Below are 18,172 nucleotides of genomic sequence, written 5' to 3'. Positions count from 1 at the left end.
AAAACACTTCAGGATTTCTGAAGTTGATCGGTTTGTTTAAATGTATTCATCAGACGCTTTTATCAAAGTTACTTACAAATGAGAGACCGTTTAACAGTTTGTCACTGACATGATTTTTTCTTAACAAAAAGTTGACTGAGGTCCAAGTCATCTCAAAGGAACAATTCTCCCAAAAATTAAAATGATGTCTTCATTTACTCGCTCCTAATCTGTGATCAGAAAGATATTTGGGAAAAATGCTTGTAAACCAACAGTTCTTTGCCACCCTTGACTACCATAGTAGAAAAAATTACAATGGTAGTCAGAAGTGCCCAAGAACAGTTTTCTTCCAAATATATTTATTTGTGTTCATCGGAACAAATACATGTATACAGATTTGCAACAACTATTAAATTTTTTGGGTGAACTGTTCCTTTAACCTGACTAAAAGAAGAACTACAATACTATATTTTTCTTCCAAATCCTTCCGGAACTTCGGATCTCCAAATCCGCTGTTTTTTAAGAAATGGAAAAAACACTGTATGTTATTAGAAAATTATCAAAGATTTTTACAAGTTTACAGCTCTTTTTTTGCAAAAGCCAGTGACAAACATAAAGGCCGATAAATAATAATGATTTATGGCAAAAAAATCACAAAATATGGAGATACAAGATTTCAGAAAGACAGGAGGGTTCATAATGGTTAATATTGGTGTTTTGTTGGGAACCAATAGAATTTGTACGAAATCCATTTCTGAATGTCTGTTTTGTTTTGCTTTGTTATTAAAAGGGGTATCATTTAAGTTTGTTTGAAAGGTGCATACAGTATCAAAAACAGAAACACCGAAGCATTGCAGATAAAGCAAAACTCATTCTGGCTATACATATATACTGTATAGTTAATTTACACAATAGTTTCTAGAATATTACAAGGAAAAGGGCAGAAGATACATACGTGCTTGGGTAAAACTGCAACATACAATTCTTCAATGACTGTAATTGCCAGTGACGTGATACCCTCGGTGAACCAGCATCTGTGCCAATAAGTGACCAATCTTACATCCTAACCTCATCACACTGATCACTTTATAGTGTATCAGATCAAACCCCAGGCCACTATCAGTCCAGAGCCATGACCTAATATTACACGGCCCAATCTGTTATCCCGCAGCCACTGACCAGGGGCCTGATATGGAACGTAATAAAAATTTGATAAGAGTTCTTTAATATCTCTCCGCTGGGTTTTACCACTCAGAAGAGAACTGGTACAGTGAATGACAAAAGGAGACAGAGAGAGAGTTTATCAGAAAGATTTTTCAGTTTTGCTAATGCTGAGAGCCGACGCTGGCGTAGCACAGAGAAATGGGTGTAATCACGAGACGTACCGCTTAATGTAGCGTGTCACTATTCTTTAGTTTTCTCTAATTTCCATCTTGTATTCACGTTTAACTCGGTTGATGATGGATCTGGATGGTGATGTTGCAGTTCCCTTTTAAAGAGACAGTTCACCCAAAAAAGTAATTTCACCCTATACTCATGTTCAGGGACGGACTGGTCATCTGGCGTATCGGGTGTTTAACGTTATCATTTTGGGCCCGTTTAGGCCGTTCAGACGAATGTATTATAAAAGCAAATGGATGCAAAAAACACTTCTGCGCAGCCCCCCCCCCCCCCCCCCCCCAGCAACATAATGAACCATGCGCAGCAAGGGGAGTGGAGGGCCAATGTGGGCCAAAAATCCAGGGTTGATTTCTATTCCCAGCCCAGCCCTGCTCATATTGACCTTCTTGCTGTCACCAAAGCCATATGATTTTCTTTCCTCTGCAAGAGAGAACATTTTGAAAGAGTTTCATTATAAAAATAACAATTATTGCCTTTTGTGTTCCGTGAAAAAAGGAAAATCATGTGGGTTAAGAATAACATAAGACTAAAAAAAATTTAAAAATAACAAATTTTTAATTTTGTGGGAACTATCCTTTGTAAGTGCCAAATGGAATATCCTGTGGCACAATGAAAGGAAACCTTCGACACAGCTGTCAAGAGAAAGCATAGCGTGAGCTGGATTTTTCTTTTCTTGAACCTTTTGGGAACGGCTTTAATATGACAGTTAGCCACAGGGCACGGCAAAACCTTTCCCTAACCTACAGAGGAGCAACGCACGCGAGTCACACCATGTTATTTCCTCTGATGATGTTTTTGCACCATGTCCGCAGGCTCACAGCTCTCTCTCACAAGGCCACGTTGATTCAACGGGTTATCAACATCCTCTATCTTCATTCTGTCCTAGCATGGGTATGTATACAGAGCCAGGTGAATGTGTGACCACGGGCTCTTTAAACCCCCCGTTGACATGGTACATATACTCTTATCATCACTGAATGGACCCTAATGTCTGAATTATGTCTTATTGAGAGTGAAAATGCCTTTCTGGGGGCACATTTGGCTTTGCGGGATGCTCACACAATCATGCAGAAAATATCCCCTTTTCCACATGCACTCTCTTACACACACACTTTGGAGACGAGAGCCTTCGGATATGTGTGATAACTGTGATCATATGTGACTACCTTTAGAATGCCTGCAAACAATATAAGTCCATCTTTACAAACAGGTTTACAAAACACACCCATGGGTTTTGACGGTTTTAGGTCTTGGGGACTTTTTATAGTTGATTTTTGAATGAGGCAAAACCAATTTAAACCAACTTTGCCCACAGACAGGCGCAGGCACGGACACTCAAATGTACAGCTGCGGGAAAAATTAAGAGACCATTTCAAAATAATTGTTTTTGTTCTTTTTTTTATTTACTATTTATATTGTTTAGGTAAATGTATCATTTTTGTTTCATTCTGTGAACTACTTACAATATTTCCCCCAAATGTCAAGAAAAAACATTGTTTCTAAATAGAATGCAAATGCATTTATTTGCAAAAAATTCACTTTTGATATTAAAATGATTGTGTATGTATTTTTTCAGACCTCAAATACTGCATGTTTATATTCCCTTTAAGCAATAGGGCAGTAATATTTGTACATGGATTTAGTTTTTTACGTGATAACCTTGATTTTTATACCAGTTTTCGTGTGTCTTGTCTTTCACACTGCTGTTGGGTGACTTTGTCACTCCTGAGGTTTGATTTTGTAAAAAAATTCAACAGACGCTGGACTGGAATGGCCACAATTCATCTTAAATTGCTGATTTAATTAACATTTGGACTGTTTTTTTTATCTAAAAATTCTTATGATTTTTTCTAATTATGGTGTATGCCTAAATTGTAAATTCGTTTTGTTAAAAAAAAATTGTGCCAACATAGTATTTTATTTCATTAGAAAACAAAAATCGTATTTAAAAATATTTTTGAAATGGGTGACCGAATAGATGGGAACTTCTTCAATACCCCTTAAAAAGCTACCCATGGTGAGACCTCAAGAAAATGCTTTACAAAACTCCAAAAGAAGGATTTAGCAGATTCTAGTCAAAGGGTGGTGCCTTTGAAGATGCTAAAACATACAAAATAATTTAAAAAAATACAAAGTTGCTTCCATAAACATTACAAAGATATGATTAAAAGTTTGCAGTAACTACACACCAGCTTTAGTCCCGTCCAGGCACCCCATCCTCCACCACCTCTAACCATCTGATGCAGCGACTGGTTAAAAGATTCTGACTGTGACAGGATTTTCACCACATGGCAGCTACACTGTGTAGCAGTGCATGGTGAAGCTGCAGGTTTTGGATAACTGCTGATGGTGACTGCCAAATACCGCTAGTCTGGCACTGATGAGATGCCGGTGTAAATTCAATCATAGCACAGGACAGCTGGCTACGACTACAGGCACCGGCACTGATCTGATGTCAGTTCAGGCTGAGGATCTTACAGCTGGCCTCCGCATCAGTGTGGTTTTAATTTCTGCATTAACCTGGTGGCAAACAATCTTCAGCATCAACAGGCTGAAGTTATTCATGTTTAAATAAGGCTCATCGAGCTAAACACGACACACTGTGTTAGACCGCTGAACCACTCATAGTGGTGTTTGCAGCGTTAAGACCCCTGCCTATAGGATAAACTTGTAAATAACCCATCTGTAAATTAATTTAAACAGTTATTGTTTTTTGTCTATATTTTTCACTTTTGCACATTGTGCATTATTATTATTATTTTTATCTTAGTGTTATGATTTCTATCTTAGTGTTACATTGCATCTCTTTCATATGTTTGCTCTATGTGTATATTTTCTTCTGCACTAGAAGCTCCTGTCAAATTCCTTGTGTGTGTAAACATACTTGGTAATAAAGTTATGATTCTGATTAAATCATTTAATCTGTCATTTAAACTGTAGTTTTTGGATGTTATAATAGATTTTCAGTCCCAGTTTAATGTAAATAATCTCCATAAACCATTCATAGGGTTGATTTTCCCTCAAACGTGTAAACAACATTGCTGTTTGAGCTTCTAAAATCTGTAGAGATTATATGTGAATATACATTTACATTTAGTCATTTAGCAGACGCTTTTATCCAAAGCGACTTACAGATGAGGAAACATTGGAAGCAATTATAACAGCATAGGCCACAAAATACATAAGTGCATAAAACTAGTCCATTAAAGTCTAGCACGGTATAAAAAGCTGAGAATAGTGAGGTTAGAAGGGTTTTTTTTTTTTTAAAAGAAGGAAAGGGAAGAGAATTAGGAAAAATCCATCAGCGACGTGTTGACGGAAGAGATGCGTTTTTAGGCGTTTTTTAAAGATGGTAACCGAGTCTGCTGATCTTGTAGCAGCTGGTAGATCATTCCACCAATGTGGAACAGTTCCAGAGAAGGTACGGGAGAGTGGCTTTTTTCCTTTTTGGGATGGTACCACTAGTCGTTGTTCCTTTGCAGACCGCAGTGATCTGGCAGGACCATAGATCTGCATCAGCGAGTGGAGATACGATGGTGCAGATCCGGTGTTGGTCTTGTAGGCCAGGAGCATAGCTTTGAACTTTATGCGGGCGGCAACAGGGAGCCAGTGTAACCTGATGAAGAGCGGAGTTACATGCGCTCTCTTCGCTTCATTGAAGACCACTCTTACCGCCGCATTCTGGATCATCTGGAGAGGTTTGATTGTGCAAGCAGGTAGTCCAGCCAGAAGCGCATTGCAATAATCCAGTTTGGACAGGACAAGAGCCCGGACTAGGACTTGCGTAGAGTGCTCCGATAGGAAAGGTCTAATTTTCCTAATGTTGTAGAGGATGAATCTACAGGACCGGGTGGTGCTGGCAATATACTGCAGTATTTACTATAGTGAATTCTATTTGGATTTAATACGGTAAATATTGGTAACTACAGTTATAGTATTTACTACAAATTACTAAACAATATGCTATTCTACAGTATAATTAATATCTAGTACAGCATACTACAATTGTCTAAAGTAAAAGGTATAATACAGTCTTTTTTACGTGGGCTACTACAAAACTTTGCTATTGTATTCTGATGAAGGTAATATGACTGTAAATATAACAAAAAATCCGTAACACTGCAAAACTAATTACAAATGACACCAAAGAGTGTAACAGAAGCTACATAGACACTGTCAAATCTTTTACAGTAAAATGTATGAAAGTTTTAATGTAACATTTAAAATGTAAAGTAAAGCCACACTCACACTTTGAATAGCACTGGTTTAGAAACACTTTTATAAGTAGATTTCCACTGGAGAATTTTAGTATTTTCCTCCTTTTTATTACTGAGATCAAGAAAAGGAAAAACCTAATTTGTTAGTATTCCCTTGTGTGTAATTTAACAATATCTGAGCCTGCAGTCTGAGAAACTAAAATCGGCAATCTTGCCATAAAAACACAAGCTATTGCTAAAACAATTGCTATTATTACAGTAGCAATATCCTCTCCATTGGCAGATTAGCTGCTTTCTGTTAAACAGAAGCAGTTTCATTCATGATTTACATTTCCATTTACCAGAAATGTCTCAAATGTTTTTTTATCCTGTAAGTTAAAGGGCAAAATCTGAGTTGTTCTTTGACCACGTAGAAGCTTTCAAAATGAGCAAGTCTCACTCCTCTAACATGCTGACTCACGCTCTCTCAGGCGGTGATAAAGAGCTCATTTTCTCATCACCACACCGGTACTCAGTATCTGTCAGAGTCACCTCGGCATCTTTTAATCGGACTTCCAGTTAGAAAGGAAGAAACTTTAGGTTAGGAGTGTCTAATGCTCTGCTGCCAGCTATAAGATTCCAACAGTCTATGAGGGAAGCTAAATACTCTATCCTCACAGGAGGTACACAGGTGTCGGCAGTCTTTAAAAAAGCGTGCCCTCACTGCATTCTACTGCACCTGAGAGGCAACATTAGCAGCCCCAAAAATACACTTTGGTGGTGTGTTTCAGTATGGGGTTGAATTTTCTGATTCGATACAATGCGCTGTGTGTCTGAAGAGTGTCTATTCAGGGGTATAAGAGAAAATACTTGAGCCTGCTTTAAGTGTCTTTTTTTATTATGGTACAGACCGGCTGTGTGTGATCCTGAAGATTTTACATCCAGATTTTTGAAATGTCTTGTTAGGTGCCGTCTCCCATTGATAGCTTTTGTTACACTGCAGTCTGGTGTTCAAAGGTGTGAACTACACCTATTTTTTCTGAAAACGTGACTTCCTGTTTTCTCCTGCAAAACACCTTGTAAAGATGCTATGGATGTACATGGTTGCCAGGGCGGTCCTATTTGGTTGCAAAGACATTATGATTGGCAGATCAAGGAAAAAATCATTCTTACCTTTGTAACCAGAAGTCTAGGACTGGTGTCCCAAGTACAAGGCAATACATGTTTAAGGACTTTTCACTAAAAATTATATATAGTCACTATCAAATAAATAGGTTGTTAACAGCTCTAAACCTTGGCATGCACATTTCAAAATTACTTTTCAGCCATAAAGTTTTCTCAATCATTACAGTCATCAGTTTTATGTGGAATTATAATATCCTCATTTAAAGTCAATTTTAATATTTAGCAATAAATGTTTCTTTTTTACTTCATAGGGACAGCTGGGTAAAAGTACAAGTATCAGCCTGGTGCCGATCGGGTCTCCTGGCACCAACTTGCCTCACTCTCACTTGGCTATCAGCTGTGTTTATAACTCCTTTGTGAGTCATAATAACTGAAATATTCACCATCGATCAGCTGCTTTTAACACAAGTAAAGTAACTCTTAAAATTGCTACCATTAAAGGTTTTCTTTGTTAAAAGAACATTATAAAACTGTAATATGCAATGGACATGCATACTGTATAATTTTCCTTGCTATTGTTAATGCCATTATCAAACACATTAGCCCATAGAGGCTTACATAGTATGATATTAAATATTTTTCCTCTAATGAGGAGTAAAAAATAACTCGTTTCTCCATCGCCTTCCTCCAGACTCCAGTCAGATCGCTTCTGACTCACACAATACCTACGTAATGAATGATCTATGTAAAACTGCCCGCTGAGACTAATAGAGGAGGGGGAGTGTGAACAGCTTCTAAAACAAGCCTGAGATGAAAAGTATTGAGCAAAGAGAGAACTAGAGGGAAGAGAAAGATTGTTGTTTTGTGTAGTGTCCAAAAGGTCACCTATAGATTCCATAGGCTTTTTTTATTGTAAAACATATATATATATATATAAAGAAATCAAAAGCAAAACTAGCATACAACACTGCTGAAGTACAAACATTTTAAAAATACAAATGCAGAGAACAAGAAAATCAGCAACAGGCATTACCAGCACCACCTGACAAGCATCTCATAGATAGTATTTTAATTTGATTATTTAATGTTTATTTTGGTCCATTATCTCAGAAACGTAGAACGGTGTTTATCATGCAAAACCACAAATGACCGCACTATTGTAACATCTTGCACTGCATTAACTAAATACACTTGAGTCACAATGGATCTAGTTTAATGTTACACAAGAAACAGGCTCTGTTATCTCAAAGCACAACACAGAAATACAGTATAGTGACGTGTTGAAAGCATATGCGTGTCTTACTCTGTTAAGAAGTTAGAAAAGGTCAATTAAGACTATCATATGTATAATACCCTGATTGTTTTGTGCTTTGTGGTAAAATAACACTGGCCAACTCTGCTTACCCAGACGACAATCGTCCTTAGAGACAATCAAGAGTGCTGACAACTTCATGAAAAACCTGAAGGCAGAAGATAAAGCCACACAATGAATACCAGATAAAAACTGCAATTTCTGAATGTATGAGTTTTGTATCCTATAATAAATAACAAACATATCAACAATTAACTCACTTGTACGTTTGTGAACAAGTAAGAAAGTGCAATAAAAAGCTTTCTATCATGTTCGCTATACCGCCAGCAATGAATCGCTTGACCTATATGAGCAAATAGAGACAGAATTTTGTTAAAAAGCTGAGAATATCCTTTGGGATGCAACCTGATACTATAGATTCTCAAATTATGTAATCTGTTAGCAGACTATTTATTATGTAACTCCCAAGCCACTAGTCCTTAGGATCACACAACACAAGCAATGAAGATAAATTCTTTGAACTACTTTAAATTTGACCTACCTTGGACCTTCTGCTGAAATCCACCGGCTGCATTGCCTATGGAGAAGACATCCTGCTCAAAGCTGAGCTGATCATATTTTTCAATGTTGGCCAACAAAGTGCCATTTACAGGCATGTACAAAGTGCTGCCATTGGGCTGCCAGCTCTCAGAGTAGTACACACCTCTTTGGCCATCGATTAAGACAAAGCCACCTAAAATTGGGATTCAGGAAAGATTCTTACATTCTAAAAGTTGGTTTTACAATTGCAATTAAGGACAGCGTCAAGAACACTAGCAACAGTCTGTGCTAACGTTACTTACGTTTCCTCAAACTCTGTTTGGAGGGAAAAGCGTTCAAACAATCTCCTCCGTTTACATTTACAGTCGTCTCGTTTCGTTTACGTTTACTAGGTACAGAGATGGGCGACGTCTCTAGAAATCCGTTACCCCACTTCAGCTGTACCTGGCAAGAGTTACTGGACAGAAATCCATTGGGGTCCATGATTTGATTAATTTTACCAGTGTGATCATGCAGCTAACACTCTTTAAAGTTCTACAAAGCACCCAGAACCACCGGATGCTCGAGCAACATTAAAAATCAGTACTGAAATTGTTTAGTAAAACAATTTAAATGGAAAAAAATGAATATTTGCATATGTATGTGGTTTTCATTTGGTTCAGAAACTTGCACACTCGCCCGCACGAAAAATCAAAACAATACGCCGTGAGGAGGAGTGTGAATGATAATTTTGCCTATTTACAAAAGTAGCTAGTACATTTTTTTCAGACGTTCATATGGTAAATGTTAGTAAAGATTACTAAACGTCTTATAGATGTTATAAAGTTAAGAATCTGAAAGACACTGTTTATTTTTTATTATGTATAAATGGTCAAAATACTCGATTTACAAGCAGGCACTTGTAAGTAAGCCAATATTGGTGGTCCTAGAAGCCGATCCTCTCTGACGTACTTCCCTTTTCACGTGCCTCTTTCGTTCAATGTGGCTTGCAGCGATCATTTGAGTCACATATAGCATTAATAACAACTACACGATGTTTAAAATCGAGGGACTCGGTCCGAAGATGGACCCTGAGGAGATGAAGAAAAAAATGCGAGAGGATGTTATGACGTCTGTTCGCAACTTTTTGATATATGTTGCGCTCCTTCGAGTCAGTGAGTGTCCGGCTTATTGCATTGGTTATAGACACTAGGGGTATATTTGATCACATGGCATCTCCATTTATTTGATCATATAACTTAAATGCTGTTAGTATCTCTTTTCCTGGGTGTCTTGGTTTCAAGGCACAGAGCGAGAAATTGATCTGGTACAGTCTCATCAATTTGCTGTAGTCTCTATAAATAGAGGTCACCTTTGATGTAACTCACGCCTACACTCAGCATGATCAATTGTATGGCATGGCCCACGGCTGGGTGTTCTATAACTTAACCTTAAATTCAGTCATAAAAAAACATATTTTGGGAGTTTTAAATGTCTCCAAATTAAGTAAGGTTGTAATTGAAATAAATGTTTGTTGACTTTCTGTGTTTCAGCGCCCTATGTTTTGAAAAAGCTGGACAGCATATGAAACATCACTATGGACTAAAACATTCCCTGTACAGATGAACATGCGGTACCTGGATGTTGCTGCATAGAGCCACTTGCCACACCGGATGATATCTGAAGAGACCTGAGTTCTTGTCACCTGTCAACCATGATTCTTTTATTTATTTTATTTTTTGCTGGATGCAACTGAAAGAATTTACTTTTTCTCTTATTCATTTACATATATGTAAAATAAGAGTGTTTCACATTGTTCACAACGGTTTAAGCAATAAATATTTTATCACTTAAGCCAATTACCTGTTTTGTCATTCTCAGTTGCACTAAAAGGGCAATGAAATCTTGAAATGTAAACTTATATACTTGCACTCAGATAGAAGTGATCTATAATATAATTTTACAGTCCTACGAAGGTAAATGTGGAAGTCACCAGTACCCATTTTAAAACCTAAATCTCAAGTAGTCTTGAAATGTATTGAGAGTGAAAGTGATTATATTTTGCTTTTCATAGTAAATAACAAACAATTGAATGACGTTCACATTGTATTCCATTTTATTAATATTTAAAAAATACAGCATAACTATATGTAAACAAAATGTGCTTCTCCATGGGATGCCAAATACCATCTTAAAATAAATCTGTTGTTACATAGAGTATACTTTTTGTCATTAGTGTATTAAGTCATTCACATAATATTTAGAAAAGCATCTTGTACAGTGCAGTTGTCACAACAGAGTTAATCATGATCATGTTTAGCTAGAAATTAAGTGGAAATTCCAGTATTTCCTGCCCTCTAAAATCTAATTTTGTTAATGCCATGTGTTTAATCTTTCACTGATATTTTGACTTCAGATTTTGGGTGAGGCACAATTCAGAAGACTACAACTTTAGCTCACTGGGCATTTCAGAACCTCTTAGGCCTGTAAGCAAGTTGTTTGCAGACAGTTCAGCCATGATACCCCGTGTGGAATAGGTGGCACTACCAATATGAGGAAGAACCACTGCAAAACAAAATGACATTGTTCTGGCTGTTGTTATCATTTTTAGTTGCTGATTAAAAGTGTACTCACCACAGTTTTTAAGGGTCAGCAGTGGGTGGTCAGTGGGCAAGGGTTCGGGAGTTGTGACATCAAGGCCTGCTGCTGCAATCTGTCCACTACTGAGGGCCTGAAACAAGTCCTCTTGATTCACAACAGCCCCTCTAGAAGAATATACATTTACATTTATGCATTTGGCAGACGCTTTCATCCAAAGCAACTTGCATAGCGTCATCCAATACATTTGTTTCTAACAATAAGATCAAACCCAGGACCTTGGCATTGTTAGCACCATGCTCTTACAGCTGAGCTACAGGAAAGCATACAGTATACACCTTATGTTCCATCCTCGTGTTGATTTATTTTGTGCTTTACTAGTAATGCTTTACTAGTAATGTAATGTACCTGCTGGTGTTTATAAAGATTGCTGTTTTCTTCATCTTGCCGAAGAAGGTTTGGTTACAAAGGCCTTGAGTTTCAGGAGTCAAAGAGCAGGACACAACCACAAAGTCACTCTCACTCACCAAAGTGTCTAATGGCACTGAGAAACAGAGAGCGGGGTGTTGGAGGATAAGAGAGCAGATCATTAGCTTAAAATTAAATATAAAAAAAAACACCAAACACTTTTGAATCAAGGGATTATAACACATTTTGAAGACCACTTTATTCTCTCTCATTTCTTCTTGTTTACCATATTCTCCCTCAACCTCTTGGGCCTGGGCTTTGGGTTGCCTGCCTGTGTACAGCAACCTTTTAACTCCAAATGGTTTCAGTCGCCTTGCAATCGCCAGACCTACAAATCATCAAACCGATCTGTCATTTTTCCGGCACTATAAAATTAATACTATAAAATAAAAAACAGAAGCCTGAAAGTTATTTAAAATATTCCCCTTCTGTTTTAACAACACATTACAACAAATTAAGTGACGTTTCAATGAACTTGAGGAGATGCTTACGTCTTAAACACGCTTGCACAATAAATAACACTTCTGAATGTGTAAAACAACAGATGGTGAGACAGACGTAACAGAACAGATGATGCATACAGTAGGTGGTTCATGTTAATGATGGAAGTGTGAAAAGATTTTGAATTGTTTCCTTAAGGCACTGTACATGAGCATTACTGTACCTATACGTCCCAATCCAATCACCCCAACAGTACTGCTAGACAGCCCATAGCCACACAACCACAGAGGCTTCCATGTGCTCCAGCCACCACTGTTAAGAAAAATAAATTATGTTTTCTCCCCTTAGAAAATATTTAAGTACTTCCTTATTACACAATAAAACATTTTTGAGCTGCTTTGTTTGTATTGTGACACTAGATCTGTTCAAATTCAAGTAGCGATATATAGCAGGTGGTGCAGTAAAAAAGTGAATGACTTACTTTTTGACTTCCTCTACTCCTTCAGGGAGACGTCGAGCAGTGGCCAAGAGCAAAGCTACGGTCAGCTCGGCAGTAGCATCTGTCAAAACGTCAGGAGTGTAACCTACTCTTATCCCTCTAGGACAAAGAAAGATGGATAACCTCATTGCTCTGTGTATGAACATCCATATTGTGCTCAACGCACTTCAGAAAAAAACCCTAATAGACGTAGACAGGAACTTTAAGTCACCTTTTCTTTATTTCATCGATGGCAATATGGTCAAATCCCACCGAGAGCGTGCTGATCACTTTCAAGTTGGGTCCTGGGTGACGCAATATTGGTCAATCATATTTAATACAGTATAAACTTGCAACTACAAGCACATACTACATTGGGAACTGTAGGAGGTTTTATATATCTCAGTGTTAGATAACATCTAACATAAACAAAATTTAACAAATAGCTTTGACAAAACCAAAGGTTTGTTTTACCAGCTGCATCCAGGACCTCAATATCGATTTTGTCCGACAGTAAACAGAGAAGCCCGTGAGCACCTGCCACCCCCTTCAACAGCTCTGCCCGGGGCACAGGCTCATCAGAGTCCCACACTGACAAATTACACCTGCAAACAATATGGTTAGATGGGAAAACTGTCTATAGGTCATTTGAAGACTACGAACTCCAAAGCATATGTGACCCTGGATCATAAAACCAGTCTTAAGTAGCACGGGAACATTTTAGTAAAAGCCAAAAATACATTGTGTGGGTCAAAATGATAGATTTTTCTTTTATGCCAAAAATCATTAGGATATTAAGTAAAGATCATGTTCCATAAAGATACTTTGTAAATTTTCAACCCAAAATATATAAAAACTTTATTTTTGTGAGTGGATGACCTGCTACAGTGCCTCGGGTTAACAACTTCAAAGGCGATTTTCTCAATATTTAGATTTTTTTGCACCCTTTACTTACAGAGTTTTACACTCTTGTATCACCACCAGATATTGTCCCATCTTAACAACCCATATATAAAAAAAGCTTAACTATTCAGCTACCAGTTGATGTAAAAATCTCAATTTCGAAAAATTGACCCATAAGACTGGTTTTGTTGTCCAGGGTCACATATGTTGTTTTGTAAATACTGCCATTTAAAAGACTGCATTCTAAAGGGTAACTTATTGGCAGATATGAATGAAATGACACCAAAGGTCCTTGACAATTCACGTGCTGTCCCGTGCCCTCCTTGATTACGACACAAATACACAATGTCATATAGATCATCGCAAGGATATCACACATAACGTTTAGAGAACTTTGTATTATTGCATACAAGACCATGTAAAGTTTCGTACACGCCGGCGGCTTTTTGGAGCGTTTTCATGGCCTCTTGCGGAATTCGTCTGGTGACGAACACTTTCAGCATCTGCTCCGCGCTCATACTGACGATTGAAACTCGTATAATTTACTCTAAAGGAGATTGCTGAAGTTTAAATCGACTTCCCTGTCTCCAGATGCCTGACAACTGTAGGAAGGAACTGGGAAGCAATATAAATACGTGACAAACGCGGTCGTTCGGCGGGCTTTATCACCGTCTTGTGGAGCGGATGGGAAGCGCAACTGCAGTTTCTCTGACGAGAATTTACATTCAACTCTACACGACATGTACTTTAAATTACGAGAGGTACATTTACAATTTTGTTAAAGCTGTGTTTGTTTTACTGAAAGTGTGCTCGATTCGTTTTCTGTTGCATTCTATTCGGAATTTACATTCGAGTAACATCAAATGTGTTTTCAATTTCTAAATTAAAATGTGTGGATTGCATTCATGTTTAACTTTAATTCACTGCAGGTTATGAGGTTTTTGTTTACTTTAATCCATCGAGAGTGTGGTCGAAGAAAACGGTCACATGGAGGTCTGATGGTTGCCATGACAGCGCTGCGTGAGCTTCCGGTGACTTTAACCGGTAAAATAGGAAAAAGCTAAACTCATATTTACAAATCAATATTTTACTTCATGTGTTTGATAAATTGCTTTTATGCTTTGTATTGATGATTCATTCATCACGAGAGGCCCTACTCTTTTACAGTATCTGCTGCTGGCGGGTGGTGCAAGAAAGTGAATAAATCTGATCTGCAGGGTGAGTCTATGCTAATATAATTGTTGTGATTTGTGATGTGGTGCGGATATACACTGAATCGTTTAATATTTTATATTTATTATACACTGTTTTCATTTGTTTCAGATGTTATGGATAGGCTTGCTGCGCGTGTCCCACCTTGTGAGTGCATCCATCAAGAAGAACTCCAAATGTTCGCAGAACGTTTTGGGTGTTTGTTTTTCACCTATTCTTTTCATGTGAGTGCATCTGTTTCTCTTCAATAATTCAATGAAGATCAATCTGTATTCGCAATTTGTGTATATTTAGGGTTCGAGCCCGTAGGGCTAGAAACCTATTGTTTTTTTGTTTGTTTTTGTAAGGGAGGAAATAGTAGTGAAATGATGGAGGCTGACCAGGCAAAGATTCAAATGTTTCTGCATAGACTCAGTGTGGTACATGCTCAGGTAAAAATAGTGTTTACGCCTATTTACACAGCAACCAACTTTTGTAATGAGTTTGATTAAATATTTAAGAAATGTTAAAGTTAAACTTCATGTTTGTTTATTTGTAAGTTCTGATATTTGTTTTAGTTCCGGGGGACTGTATTAAATATATGTTAAACGAATACTGTATTTTCCTCATTTAAATATATAAAATATCTGATTCATCTGTTTCAGGTCAGAATGACGTTAGAGATAAGGACTGACTCCAAGAAAGAACAGATTATTTTTAGGTTATTCAAAAAATTACTCTTTTAATACTTTAACGCGAGTGATGCAATAATTAATACAGTACTTACTTAAACTCCCTTTTTTGTTTACAGTATTTTTATTGTAAACTAAATCTGAACAAGAGTGTAATTGTATGTATGACATTTCGCTTATTGCTTCCCGAACTCTTTGTAAGTCGCTTTGGATAAAAGCATCTGCTAAATGACTAAATGTAAATGTGATTGTCCTTTTCTCTTCCATTATAGGGGAGAGACAGGAAGTAAAGTGTCAATGATGGATCATCACAGCATTTCTTTGGACAGTGCTGCATATGGACAGTTAGTTCATGCAATTTTTGTTAAATAGAGCAAGTTATTGGAAAGCAGAATCAAAGTACTTTGAATATAGTCTCATAAAATCGGAACAACTATTTACTTTTGTGTTTTATTTCCATCTGCAATTTTGTTGTGAAGGAGCCCATTCTCTGTACAGTGTCTCCTTTCCTGTCCCAAAGTACACCCAGTATTAGGAGACACATTCGGTTGTGTTCTCACCACTGACGCAATCGCAGAAGGGTTGTGTGGGGAAATGAGGATGGCTACCATGGCAACACTTACACCTTGTATGGATCAGTACCCCAACTGGCCGACTCGTCTGTCGTGCATACAGATATCCTTTTATGTTGAAACGATGGTTATTATTCATATTAGAGATACATTGTCTTGAAATCATTTGTTCCTTAACATTTAGTATACATGCTAGTGTACAGTCCATGCGGCATGCCTCTAATGCACCAAAGACAGATGACTTTCCTCCAGAACTTGGATACATCACTGGCTTGGGCTGATCTTGCCGTTTCTAAAGTTTCCTGCATGGAAGCACAAACCATTGAGGGTAAATGACAGGGCCAAATGGAAAGAAATTGAGGAAACTGAGAGCAAATTGACTCACTGTGTTGCAATTTTATGGATGGTAGGCTTGCTGCAAAGCTGAAAGGGCACTTTGCTACAGATAACTTTAGGCTAATAGGAATCGAGACATGCATCCAAAACTGCTGTTCCAGACAGTCATACAGAAAATTTTATTGTTTAATTGTTGCTTTTCTCTATACAGGCTCCCTGTGTTCTGAAATAAAGTTTTCGGTAGATTTCTGTAATCAGAATGAGGTATCGGGATGTAGCGGCCCTGTACAGCAGAAGTCTGAGCCAGAATGGAGCCATGCTGTAGAGCAGATTCTTACTCTATTCATTTTCACTCAATACACTGACGCTTTCCACTCCCAGATTTCCGACCTCATAAGTAGGTGTACTTGTTTTATCACATAGTCAGCTTGAGATTGGTCTTGATATTTGAGGTTCTGCTCTGAATGTTAAACATGTCAGGCAGTGAGGAGGCTTTAGAGAGACATTTGGATTCAGTGCTTTGGTACAATGGGGATCAAGTGAGAGCAGCTCTGCAGACTACTCTTAAAAGCACGCTGAAGGGTTTCCAGAAAAGACAATATGTAAGATTTTACTTTTATTTTTTTTTATTACATTTAACAAAATGTGATTTTGAACACCATTGGTCATTGTGAACCATGCATAGGCTACTGTACTGTGTCTGTGTACTTTAGGCCAGGCAGAGGTTGCAGTCCACCCTTACCACCGTCTTGAGCTCAGTGAGCAGTATAGTTGCCAGTAGCAGCAATGCAAAGTTTCGAAAAACATGCTATGACAGCATGAGGGTAATATATTTGAATATAGTTTAAGCTAGTTAAATATGAATCGCACTTTAGATATAATTTAACCGTGTTTCTCCTGGTAAAACTCCACATTATAGGTCACAAACACTTGTGAGTTTCGTGTATCTCTACAACGATCTCTTCAAACTGTCACGGATGGCCGCTTTGCTCTCAGGCGCATGTGTAATAATAAAAATGTAATTTTTTTAATTCCTTCAGATTATTTAGTTAATTTGTTTTTAATGTTGCCTTTTCATAATGAGATTCATTTTAATTTATTGTTTTCAGAAACAATTTTGCCCTCCCAAGATGGCTGAACCTGTTAGCTCTGAACAGAGTAGCTTTGAAGAGGGTAAGTTATAGCCTACTGGAAAATCAGCTGAATCATTCACTGCATCAAGTATCCCAGTCTTATTTTAAAAGAGATTGTGTTGATACATCCTTTGTTTCAGATTTTGAAAATCCACCAGACTTTTTTGCTAAGAGGAATGAGGGTGACCTTGGATCATCATGCAGTATCCCTAAGAAGAGACCGTGTTCAAAGTCCCCTGAAACTTCAGATACCTTCATGAATGTAATGAGTTCAGACGTCTTTGAGGCATCAGACATTCAGAGACGTCCCCTGTCGTCTATACAACTTCCTCAAAGTCAGCATGCCAAAATGACCCAAGACATGCCATCAGTTCCCTCCCTGACTAAACGGAAAAATAAACAGGTGAGGCTTAGTTTATTTATGCATTTTTTAATTATCAGATAAATTGTGATGTTACATTCTCCAGTACAACTCAAAAGAAACTGTATAACACAACTATTTTCTTATATGTCTTTGTTTTGTAGGTTGAAAAGCAGTGGCTGCAAGAGCTTGAAAACTTTTCTGAATGGGACTGAGATCTCAGACTGACTCTCTCTGGCTCTCTTTTGTTGTTCTTTTCATGTCATCATTGAAAAGATTAGTTTTTTTTATAGTGTCAGTTTAAGATAGTACTATGTATGTTACATTTGTATTCCATGAATAGATTAATATAAATACATTTAAAACTTTATGCCACATCGAACAGTAAAATGTATATGTTGGTGCATTGGATACATTGACAGTACATTTTCACACATCATAATTGTTTCAATGTTGTTGCAGTGACC

General features: G+C 37.5%; 4 protein-coding genes across 6 annotated transcripts; 2 read left to right on the top strand and 2 right to left on the bottom strand.

The window, feature by feature from the left end:
* Positions 1 to 7,565: 7,565 nt before the first annotated feature.
* On the bottom strand, positions 7,566 to 9,276 carry LOC306907900 (uncharacterized protein). 2 transcript variants are annotated; one of them, XM_079480393.1, is made up of 5 exons: positions 8,856 to 9,266; positions 8,555 to 8,746; positions 8,274 to 8,356; positions 8,106 to 8,161; positions 7,566 to 8,005 (listed from the first exon to the last, which is right to left on the bottom strand). In XM_079480393.1, the coding sequence occupies exons 1-4, from the start codon at positions 9,034 to 9,036 to the stop codon at positions 8,123 to 8,125; spliced, it is 495 nt and encodes a 164-aa protein (XP_079336519.1). In that variant the 5' UTR covers positions 9,037 to 9,266; the 3' UTR covers positions 7,566 to 8,005; positions 8,106 to 8,122. The 2 variants fall into 2 exon arrangements, with proteins under 2 accessions (XP_079336519.1, XP_079336518.1); XM_079480392.1 differs by having other exon boundaries at positions 7,566 to 8,161; positions 8,856 to 9,276.
* A 245-nt stretch (positions 9,277 to 9,521) lies between these two features.
* Positions 9,522 to 10,386, top strand: tomm5 (translocase of outer mitochondrial membrane 5 homolog (yeast)). The gene is made up of 2 exons (XM_079479362.1): positions 9,522 to 9,707; positions 10,086 to 10,386. Exons 1-2 carry the CDS (start codon positions 9,587 to 9,589, stop codon positions 10,118 to 10,120), a joined length of 156 nt encoding a protein of 51 aa, XP_079335488.1. The 5' UTR covers positions 9,522 to 9,586; the 3' UTR covers positions 10,121 to 10,386.
* A 138-nt stretch (positions 10,387 to 10,524) lies between these two features.
* On the bottom strand, positions 10,525 to 14,102 carry grhpra (glyoxylate reductase/hydroxypyruvate reductase a). Of its 2 annotated transcripts, none has more exons than XM_079479360.1 (9): positions 13,853 to 14,102; positions 12,992 to 13,122; positions 12,750 to 12,822; positions 12,521 to 12,637; positions 12,263 to 12,351; positions 11,825 to 11,926; positions 11,539 to 11,674; positions 11,167 to 11,297; positions 10,525 to 11,097 (listed from the first exon to the last, which is right to left on the bottom strand). In XM_079479360.1, the coding sequence occupies exons 1-9, from the start codon at positions 13,936 to 13,938 to the stop codon at positions 10,976 to 10,978; spliced, it is 987 nt and encodes a 328-aa protein (XP_079335486.1). In that variant the 5' UTR covers positions 13,939 to 14,102; the 3' UTR covers positions 10,525 to 10,975. The 2 variants fall into 2 exon arrangements, with proteins under 2 accessions (XP_079335486.1, XP_079335487.1); XM_079479361.1 differs by having other exon boundaries at positions 13,831 to 14,055.
* Positions 14,103 to 15,594: 1,492 nt separating this feature from the next.
* top6bl (TOP6B like initiator of meiotic double strand breaks) lies at positions 15,595 to 17,940 on the top strand. Its single transcript, XM_079479303.1, has 10 exons — positions 15,595 to 15,647; positions 15,783 to 15,973; positions 16,060 to 16,203; positions 16,423 to 16,608; positions 16,692 to 16,813; positions 16,925 to 17,035; positions 17,131 to 17,229; positions 17,321 to 17,384; positions 17,485 to 17,747; positions 17,870 to 17,940. Exons 1-10 carry the CDS (start codon positions 15,601 to 15,603, stop codon positions 17,918 to 17,920), a joined length of 1,278 nt encoding a protein of 425 aa, XP_079335429.1. The 5' UTR covers positions 15,595 to 15,600; the 3' UTR covers positions 17,921 to 17,940.
* The last annotated feature ends 232 nt before the right edge of the window (positions 17,941 to 18,172 follow it).

The sequence above is a fragment of the Barbatula barbatula genome, assembly GCF_947034865.1.
Source record: "Barbatula barbatula genome assembly, chromosome: 18".
Classification (NCBI taxonomy): Eukaryota; Metazoa; Chordata; class Actinopteri; order Cypriniformes; family Nemacheilidae; genus Barbatula; species Barbatula barbatula.
Note: the sequence above shows the minus strand (reverse complement) of the source record. Positions and strands in the feature narration are given on the sequence as shown.